Source organism: Ursus maritimus, unplaced genomic scaffold (assembly GCF_017311325.1).
Source record: "Ursus maritimus isolate PB19 unplaced genomic scaffold, ASM1731132v1 scaffold_4, whole genome shotgun sequence".
NCBI classification, from domain to species: Eukaryota; Metazoa; Chordata; class Mammalia; order Carnivora; family Ursidae; genus Ursus; species Ursus maritimus.
In genome coordinates, this window is record NW_024426552.1 from 56,619,592 (window position 1) to 56,630,754 (window position 11,163).

An 11,163-nucleotide genomic window follows, 5' to 3' on the forward strand; every position below is an offset into this window, starting at 1 on the left:
TATCAGGTGCCCACCTTTGGACCGGTGGAGGGCAACTGGGAAGTTATATTATCATTTATTCAATTACAGTACCTGGCACTTAATAAATGCCTATTTGTCATAGGCATAGAGTTTTAATCTACTGGGAACAATAAACATTAACCAAATAATCAAATAATTGAGTGAAATTGCAATAGCAGTAAATGAAAAGTGTGAAAAATGTATCCTGAGCAACTTATCCTAGTCTTGAGGTGGTGGACAGCCCCAGTGTTCTCTCTTCCTGATATTCATGTCTGTAGAATTCCCTCCTCTTGACTGGGTTGGACTCACTCATTCACTTAATGAATGGAATATAGTAAAACTGATGTATGTCAGTGCCAAGTGTCGGTTATAAAAAGACTGCGGTTTCTGTTCCAGTGTGCGCACGTGCTCTTTCTCTCTCTTTCTGTCTCTCTCTCTCTCTCCCCCTCTGGTCACTGCAAGAAAATAAGTATTTGTTTGGGGTAATTTATTATGTAACAGTAGGTAATTAATACAAGATCCAAAAGGCAAGAAGCTAATAATAAGAGAGAGAGAGACAGAGACAGAGAAGGAAGAATATTCTAAATAAAAGTACTATGATGTGCAGACGACATATGCCTGAAGGGAATATAGAAAACTAGGATTTGAAGACCCAGGGCTGGGGCACCTGGTTGGTGTAGTTGGTTAGGCATTGGACTCTTGGTTTCAGCGCAGGTCATGAGCTCAGGGTCATGAGATCATCAGGCTCTGCACTCAGTGAGGAGTCTACTCAGGTTTCTCTCTCCCTCTCTCTCTGCTCTTCCCACCCCCCTCTGTGCTCTCTCTCAAATAAACAAATCTTAAAAAAAAGAAAAGAAGAGAAGAGAGGAGAGAAGAGGAGAGGAGAGGAGAGGAGAGGAGAGGAGAGGAGAGAGAAGAGAAGAGAAGAGAAGAGAAGAGAAAAAGGAAAAGAAAAGAAAGGAAGGAAGGAAGAAAGACCAGGGCCAAAAAAAGAGAATCTCATCTTTTGCTATTATGCTAGTTCCACATAATGATTTCAGAACTTTTTTCCCTGAGACAAATGTATCTTCCTATGAAAAGAACAGAAAAGAAAAATAAACATTTGCCATTTTAGCTATATGAAATATAACATGTTTTTTTAATTTTTTTATTATATTATGTTAGTCACCATACAGTACATCCCTGGTTTCCGATGTAAAGTTAGATGATTCATTAGTTGCGTATAACACCCAGTGCACCATGCAATACATGCCCTCCTTACTACCCATCACCGGTCTATCCCATTCCCCCACCCCCTCCCCTCTGAGGCCCCCAGTTTGTTTCTCATAGTCCATAAAATGAACACTTTCTCCTTCATATGTATTATAGCTTTATATTTCCATTATCATGAATCCTTGCTTCTGAAAAAGGAAGAAACTGAAATACGAAATAGGAGATTTCTTATCTTAAATCATATTTGTTATTTTTCTGCACCAGAACTTCTTCAAGGAAAAAAACTACTTTGCAAGCATTTGAAATTTTAGGATAAAAATTATTTATACTAATGTACTATAACTATAAACTTAAACATGAGTAAATCTCGCACATACTATTCAGCAAATGAAAGCAGCGATAAAATATCAAACACAGGATGATTTCATCTATATGCAATCAAAAAAAAGGGGCAAAATAAACATTGTTTGGGGCTGGATGCATACATGGTAAAATGTTTAAAAAGTCAGGGAATGATTACCCCAAAAGATAATGGCTACCTTTACAGCAAGGGTTGGGAGGTAGAACTTACATAAACTTTCATAAACATTCACTGTGTAATTGTCCTTGAAATGCACATATGTCATATACTCTGCAATATCTATGTTAATATAAAAGAAAATTAAAATAATAAGTTCAAAGAAACACACAAAGTATGATTAGTACTTACATTTTTTAACATAACAACGTGAGCAATTGATCCTTGTATTATAGCATCAGTGATGCTGTTATTACGGTTTAATTTATAGAAGTGATTAACATTTTCAAAGGTATTAATTTAGTAGCATACAACACCAAATTAGGTGTTCAATAAACAAAATATTGGGTGAAAACCCAAAGTTCTAGCAGAACAAATTCAGAAAAACATCAAAATTAGAGTAAAGAAAAATTGACTAATATTTTGGCTCTTCCATTTATTACCTCTGCAATCTGGCACACATTACTCTCTGAACCTCAGTCGCTTAATCTATACATATAGGATTGTAGTATCTGATAACAGTGGTCATTCGAATTCATAAGGGGAAGAATAATCATTTATATCATTGATAAATGGTATTAGGAAAACTACCTAGTCATTTAGAAAAAAAACAAAACAGATTCCTATCTCACTTCTCACACAAAAATAAAATAAAATGAACCAAGGACTGAAATGATAGATGATAGATAGATAGATAGATAGATAGATAGATAGATAGATGATAGATAATAGATAGATAGATAGATAGATAGATAGATAGATAGATAGATAGATGATAGATGTATGTACTGGAAGAAAACATAGGTAATTTTTTTTTTTAACTTAAATGGGACATGGAGTGAGAAACATCTCAGTTTGCCAGGGAATGAAGGTTTTCCTGGGACATAGGATATTTAGTGCTAAAACCAGGAAAGTCAGGGTGCCTGAGTGGCTCAGTCAGTTAAGCATCTGCCTTCACCTCAGGTCATGATTCTTGGGTTCTGGGATCTAGGCCCCTAACTGACTCTGTGCTCAGTGGGGAGCCTATTTCTCCCTTTCCCTCTGCCACTCACCCTGTTTGTGTTCTCTCTCTCAAGTAAATAAAATCTTTAAAAAAAAAAATTAAAAAAAATAAAAATAAATACATAAAAATAAAACCAGGAAAGTCCGAGGCAAACTGGGACAGTTGTCACTGTGAGTAAAGAAACCTTTCTAACGCTGGTACAAAACAGAAACCACAAAAGAAAACATTGAGAAAGATGACCATAGAAAGAATTTTAAATTTCTGTATGGCAAAAAAGAAAAAAAAAAAACTGTAAACTAATGTTGACAAGCAAAAACCGGTGGAATATTTTGAACATTTATGATAAACAAAAGGCTAAGTCCCCCCCAAAAAAACACAGAAAACACATAAACCAATTTAAAAAAAGAGAGCGAGAGGTGGACAACCCAATGGGAAAAAAAGGGCAAAAGATACGAACAGGCCAACAAGAGATAAGGTTAAGTAATATGTTGAAAGGTGACTTAGACGGTAACTATAATTATACTCTTCAGAGACAACAGAGAGAAAAATAAAACACCCAGAGAGTTTATAAAAAGGAAGAATAAGAAAAGTTTAAGTAACAACTCCAAAACATAAGCATCCAATAATGAATTCCATGGATGAATAAAATTTGGAAAGCAAAAAGAATTATGCTAAATAACAAATTTGAGCCTAGTTTCCAAAATGATATTGCCTCAAAGCCTGTATCAGTTGGTCGGGACACAGTGCTAATAAAACCCATATTGTGGGGTTAATTTTTTTTTCAGGCAGTTACCATCACATAGTCAAAACTAGTTAATAGGGACAGATTTGTTCCCTAGCCCAGGACAGATGTTGTACAAATGGGTATCAGTGATCACAAGGGACAATGTGTTGAACGGATAGTGACTACCCATACATATCAATATGCAAAGATATATGTACTAGAATATTAATTTCAGCATAGTTTTTAATTCCAGAAAACTGGAAACAAGAAAGTTGATCTCTAAGGACTGATTAAATAAGCTTTGAAATAATATCCATGAGAGATATTTGAAAACTGCAAAATAATCATTAAGATACCATCTTTTGAATGTAAAATTCAGACACAATGTTAAGTGCTTTATATGCACAATTTAACTTAATCCTTGCAGCAACCCTAGACACTAAGTCAGGGGTTTTGGGTAAAATCTCCCAATTTTAAAGTTTTGGCAACTAATTCAGGTTTTTAAAAATATTACATGAGCCAACTAAAGGTGTCTGCAAGCCGGATCTAGTCCACAGGTTGCCAAATTGCCGTCTCTGGTGTGGAAATTAGAGAAGAGGCCAAAACCAGAGTCCCCAGAGCATTTATACTTAGATATCTGTTGGAAGAAGAGGAGTTAGCAAAAATGATGAGGAAAAGAAGAAAGTAAATGCAATGCCTTATTGCACGACAGGAATCATCGAAATCAAATCACATAGGAAAAGTCTTAAAGTAAGGACTGAGAGGTTTTATAATTTACTAGCAAGAAGGTGGTGAGAGACCTGTAGTGGCTGTAAGGGAGGAGTGTTAGGACAGAGGGATGAGCACACCATTGAAAGGAGCCAAGCAGAAGCAATTGTCAACAAATGGAGACTTAGTCTTTCAAGATTTTCAACCCTGAAAGTATGGGAGAAGACAAAGGGCTTTACCTTTTCATGTCAAACCTGAGAGAGAGAGATGGGATGATATTTGGAACTATGAGGGGGAGAAGGTATCTAATAGAGGAGAGCACAGCATATTTGTAGATAGAAAGAGGGAGAACGAGAATTTACAACAGTGATGGTAAAGCAGGATCCTAGAGGTACTGGCAGGAAATGAGGCCAAAGCAAAGTTTGCTTTTGAAACGCCTGGGTGGCTCAGTCGCTTAAGCAACCAACTCTTGATTTAGGCTCAGGTCATGATCTTGGGGTCCTGGGATCGAGCCCCGTGTCGGGCTCCCTGCTCAGAGGGGAGTCTGCTTGAGGATTATCTCTGTCCCTCTCTCTCTCTCCGTCTGCCCTTACCCCACTTGTGCTTTCTCTCTCTCTCTAAAATAAATAAATAAATCTTAAAGAAAAGCAAAAAGGGGAAAATACTTAGTCCCTAAAAGAGAAGCAGAAAGGGCAAGAGAGGTTACAGATACAAGAGGCATTTTGAGGAAGCTCATGTTGACGAACGTTTTCAGAGTATATCTACTCACTGTCAGGTAGCTGTGCAGAGCTCTGGGGGTGGTAGGGTGCATGAGGTAAGGTCTCTACCCTCAGAAAGGTCATCATTTGGGGAAGTTAAAGAAGTCCACATTAGATGATAGGTAAATCAGAAGTGAGCAGCCATTTGCTGAGCACAGGGGACAAGATGGATAGTTTGGGTGAGAAAGACCTAGCACAGTGTTTAAATCCAAGCTCCCATCAAAAGCACCTGCGAAGGTTCATGAAACCCAGATCTCAGACTCTGTACCCTGATAAGCCTGATTAAGTAGGTTTGAGATGGCATCACAGTATCTTTAGTGATTGAGGCTCTACAGGTGACTCCGTCTCTCAACTAGCTTATTTACTGGTTTAGAATAACCCTGGGGGAACATCTAGGAGGGAGACAATGAACAACCAATGGAATGATTTTTTTGGAAAAGAAAAATAACTAGATTTCATTATTTTGACTTGGACACTTTTTCTGAAAAATCGTCCATACCACAAAATAGGATTATATAACCAGATATCCTCATATTATGCAATAGTTCAACCTTTGGGGAAAGGTAGCATTTCATGGCAAACTAACAAAATGGCAAGGAAAAAGAAAATAAATCACTAAACAACTAACAGCTACATATACACACACCCAGTTTGGAAAAGCACCTTTACTGAATCACAGAATGTTCTCAAATGACACCCTTTGAACACACTCAGGTTTCCCCTATGTTGATTGAAAGAAAAGAAGTTAAATGCTGCTTTCTCCTCCTAGCTAAGATCCTTTCTCCTTTTGTTACTGCCAAACATCGAGAACGAGTGGTCTGTGACCACAGCCTCAATTTCCTCCACAACCACCCTCTCTTCAACACCAGCAATCTTGTGGCTCCTACACCCTTCCATTCAGTACACAGTTTTGAAGGTCACCAGCTCCTTGAAAGTCAAACTTTTGGCCTTTCTTCAGGGCCGGTGCCCCTGGGTTGTTTGGAAGATTTTGAGGCTATTAACCACTTCCCTTTCCTTGTAAAACCCTTTTCTTAGCCTCTACCGTTACTCCTCTGCCCTGTCTGTCTCATTCACTTTCCCTGCAAGCCTGTGTTTCTCTTCAGGCACATTTATGCAGACAGTCCCCCAAGTCTCATCTGCGCATCTTTCTCTCTGCACCTTTTCTCATCATTCTCCCCCACTCCGAGAACCCCAGTTGGGCCTCTATACAGTTCCTCCTTGTTTTTGTTTTTGTTTTTTTTTTTAACCACAGCAGTCATAGTTTAGCTCCCTCTGCCCTTCACAGGGGCTGTTTGCCCTGCCTGGAATGTAAGTCCCTCAACACTTCCTGCCTAGCTCTCTCTGTTCATCTTCCTCTCAATCATCACTTCCGAAGGGAAGCCCTCCCTGACCCTCATAGACCGGACCAGACTTGCCAATTACACAATTGTCACCCTCTATTTCTTCTGACACGTTATTTAATTATGTGCAATAATGTATTTAATGCTTACTTCTTCTCTGAGAGTCTAAGCTTCGTGAGAGTGTGATTTATGTCTGTCTTGATCAAGTACCCCCCAACATGAAGCAGTTTCTCACACGTGACAGACATGCCCTTACTTCTTAACTGACAGAACAACTAACTCACATTTTAGCTTTGACTCACTTTCCCTAGACAGGAATCTCTTCTTTTCCCGCACATACTTGCCACATCTCTTTTACGCTATAAGTTTGATACTACGGATGAGTTTCAAGCTCGGTTCATTTATTAAAAAGTTGGATGATATCTTTAGTAATTCCTTGAACAATGCTGGGCTTTGTTTGCCCAAGTATAAAATGAAAGGATTTAATTTGAAGGTTTCTAAAGCCCTTCCTATCCCAAAACTCTCTATTTCTCAAAAGTGTCATACATCTCCTTCATTCCACAAATGAGGAAATTATCATCTAAAGAGGGTAAACAATTTCTAGAAGATGACGCTGCTAGTGGTTAAAAGTATACCTCATGACAAACCTTCAAACCTAACACAGAGATATATAAGAATCTAGAAATTCAGGGAAAGGAGATTGAGATTTTTTTTTTTTGAAGATTTTATTTATTTATTTGAGAGAGGGAGTGTGAAAGAGCACAAGCAGGGGGAGCAGCAGAGAGAGAGGAAGAAGCAGGCTCCCCACTGAGCAGGGAGCCTGATGCGGGGCAGGACCCTGGAATCAGGACCTGAGCCAAAGGCAGAGGCTTAACCATTTGAGCCACTCAGGCACCCAGAGATTCAGATTTTACTGAGAAAATGAAAAGCACCAAAATATTCAATGTGTGGATGAAATTTGGAAGCAAAAAGGCATTTAATACTATAATACATTCAATTTCAATTTGAATATCTGCCTTTCCCCATCTATCCAAACTTATCATTCAAGATCCATTTCCTCCATTTAGACTTCAACAACTCCAACCCACTGTAATATCTCCCATCTTTGGATTTTACTAGATTCATAGATAATTTCAAGACTGACCAATTTAAAATGTTCTCCAATTATTTCATCTTACCTTGATCTCCCTAATTTATATTGCTAATAACTTTTAGGCACTATTCACACACACACACCATAAATAACTCAGTATTCTTAATACTTGTTATTACTTTATTAATTGCTTAAGCATAGATGTTTAGAGGAAAACATTATGCAGATTCGTAACTCTCAAACTAGGAAAGGAAGACAGGACTGAAATTAATGAAAACAAACCCCTTCTCTTTTGCAATTGTTTTTCATCTTTTTTTTCCATCATTTGCAAACCTGCTCAAGCTACCAACAACCCTGTTTTGATTTTTATTTCCTCTTCTTATTACTGCCTGCCCTCTAGTGGAAGATAATGACAAATGAACAAAATCAGCCCAAAGAAGAAAAAAAGTGGAGGAGTCCTTTTTAGTAATCAGAATCTTAATATCAGTGACTTTTATAAAAGGTAGAATCAAACTGATTAGAATATAAAATAGAATAGAATAAATAAATAAAATAGAATAGAATGTAAAATAGAATCAAACTTATTAAAATATAAAATATAATTTGAACGCAAGAAAAAAAGTCTAGAACACAAACAGGCTAGAGTAAGGAGAATGTGAGGGAAGAGGACCAGACACAGAGCTGGAGAGCCCTGCTGGACAGTGTACCACTTAGGCTGTTTTAATTTTTCCCTTCAGATATTTTTTTAATAAACCTTGTCTACCAACTACCACATTGCTTGAATTTATAGGCAAATAAGTTAACATAAAAGTAAATAGACTTTTTAAATGTTATATTTTACATTCAAGTCATTAGTTCTTTTTGTTTTTAAAGATTTTTATATATTTATTTGAAAGAGAGAGAAAGAACACAAGCAGGGGCAGAGGGAGAGGGAGAAGCAAACTCCCCGCTGAGCAGGGAGCCCAACACGGGGCTCAATCCCAGGACCCTGGGATCACGCCCTGAGCCGAAGGCTGACTGAGCCACCCAGGCGCCCTGAAGTCATTAGTTCTTAGGTGACCTTGTGAATTTATCTTGTACACAAAGTGAGTTATTTCTGTTTGGCAGTATTAATAACAAAGCAGAATTAGTAATAAAGACATAAAGTCATGCCCCTAAGTAGTTTGCTTCTCATTATTCTAATTTATTTCATGGTGAATTTATCATGCAAATCTCTGCATGTAATACAATTTGCTTTTTTGTGTCCTGATCCTAAACATTTTGATAATTTTATAATTATACAAGCACAGCTCTCCGAGATTTGATTTACGTAGTATCTTCTAGTTGTATTCAGAAATAGTTTTAAAATTCAAACCCTTAAACCATTACAATTCAAAATTATCAATTACGTTTTCATCTTGATTTTTTGTTTCCCTTTACGCAAAAGTCATAATGCAACTTGACATGAATAAATAGCTCCTTGCTTGGCTGGCTTCCCTGCCAAGTTGGGTCCTTGTTTTCCACAATCAGATCTCAACTACTGAAATATTTAGATCACTTGATTTTTCTTAAGTGAGCAAGTAGTCCATTAAGCTTATAACCAAGCACAGGCATACTTTTTTTCCAGTGGTGTTATAAATAGTGGTGCGTTTAGTGAAAAGCATAGGCCTATTCAAATGGCTGGTGATGCTGCAGGCCTGACTAGGTGTGACTCTGCCATTGAAAGGGGTGCTGGACAAATCAGTCCACCTCTCTAGGCCTCAGTTTCTACCTTCATAGAATGGAAAACTGTCTTCCATGCCTACTTCACTGGTTTGCTTTGCAGATCAAAGGACAAAAATTATGTGAAAATTCTGCATAGAAAGGCACAGGAAGAGGGTACAGTTATTTTATTGTGCTCACCGGTAAGACTGTCATGTGGAAAACAGATTTTTTTGCTGGAAGGTAGGCAATATTTTATACGTCTTTTCTTTTTTCAACGATCAAATTATAAAATGTAATGCCAACTACACTGTTCCCTTGCAGCTGCTCCCATTTACTAAAAGTGAAACCTGAAAACTCCCTCCCACATCAACTCCTACCAACCCTCTGTAGTGAAACCAGGACACCCCCCCAAGAGCCCCCAGTGCCCTACAACTCCTACGAGAACCTAGACGTTGCAGTGTCCTCTCATCCAGAAAGTGTCTTTTACAGCCTACACGTCTTAAAGATAAATACAGACATACCTCACAGACGCAGCACTAAACAGCAAGTGCGTTCTATTTTCAAAAGCACCTGGCCATAGAAGGCGATTAAAAGCAATGAACTTTTCTAATTTATACTGTTAACCATATGGACCTGAATGCGGTGGGATTATTATTCAATTTTTTGAAGGGCAAAGAGAACCCAGATGACTTGGGTCGTTACTAGAAAATACTTGATTTATTCTGCCTTGTTCAGAAAAAGGGTGGGGGGGAACGGGGAAAGAAGGAAGTGGGCAGTGAGGCAAATTACAGAGATACCTAAAGCACCGTTGGACACAAAGTAGAACAAGTAAGACAAAGAGCAAAGTGAGGAGAAAAAGTGAAATCAATCTGAGAGTAACCCCCTCCCCCATCCCTATGATTGCATTATCTTGCCTCGCTCCACAAGAAAGGCATAGAAAACTCCACAAAACCTGAGCCACGTTTCTGGCCACTCTCCTGTCGCTCTCTCACAGAGAATTCAGACTTACCGGGGAGTAAGAAGACAGTCAAAATCGGTAGAAGGCGTAGTTGAGAAGTCCTCCAAGTGCAGGGCATTTCTGATTTCTCGTCTTCTGCCCTTTACTTGGTACTTTGCCTCCACACAGGTGTGAAGGGAGCTGTGGACATGGTGGGGCTCTCTCTGGTTAGCGGCTCCGTGCCCGATCTTTCTAGCCCGTCAGCAGCAGGACACTCCCTTTCTACCAGCCTCTTCCTTCCACTCCGTGTTTTAGGCTGATGAGTAACTTGGAACAGAAGAAACTCTTCTCTGGAACTTGACACAGCAATAGATTTCCTGTATGAAGCATTGAAGCAAAGACGGAGGAAGCAGATTGATTGAGTTCTCTTTCAGCTCATTGGTCCCCCCTCGCACTTCTGCTGCACACAGACCAACTTTACAGTAAAGCTCTCAACGTGCCCAAGATAAACAGATTTGTCTAAACTTTGGATTACAAAGCAAAACAGGATATTTATCTGGCCTTGGCCCATCCCTTTCCATTTCCCAGTCACAGCGGCTTTTAGAAGCTTCTCCGAGTTGAAGAGGTGCATAGCTTCAGTAATAAAGTTTGGAATAAAATATCCTTCCTTATAAGGTCGACGACTCTAGAAGAATTGTAATGGGATTAGTTTCTTACTGGTACTATAACTAATTACCACAAACCCAGGGCCTTAACAACACAAGTTTTTCTTACAGTTCTAGAGGTCAGAAGTCCAAAATGGACCTTACGGGTCTAAAAGCCAGGTGTCAGAGGGCTGTGTTCTTTCTGGACACATGCAGCGAAGCCTTTTCCAGCTTCTAGGGACCACTAGCATTTGTTGGCTTGTGGCTGCATCATTCCCACCTCTGTTCCGTTGTCACATCTCCTTGGATAGTAAACCCTCCTGCCTCCTTATAAAGACTCTCGCGAGGGGTGCCTGGGTGGCTCAGTCAGTCAGTTAAGCATTGACTCTTGATCTCAGCTCAAGTCTTGATCTCAGGGTTGTGAGTTCAAGGCCCATGTTGGCGTGGAGCCTACTTAAAAAAATAATAAAATAAAATTTAAAAAAAGACCCTCATGAGTACATTGGACTGCTCAGATAATCCAGGATAATCTCCACATCTCAAA

General features: G+C 38.9%; 1 protein-coding gene across 1 annotated transcript in view; it reads right to left on the bottom strand.

The window, feature by feature from the left end:
- LOC103677313 (cell surface glycoprotein CD200 receptor 1) overlaps window positions 1–10,401 on the bottom strand; it is a 29,420-nt gene extending 19,019 nt beyond the window's left edge. Inside the window, 1 exon segment of the mRNA XM_008706585.2 lies at window positions 10,048–10,401. Coding sequence (XP_008704807.1) covers window positions 10,048–10,114 — 67 coding nt within the window. The 5' untranslated portion in view covers window positions 10,115–10,401.
- Window positions 10,402–11,163: the final 762 nt, after the last annotated feature.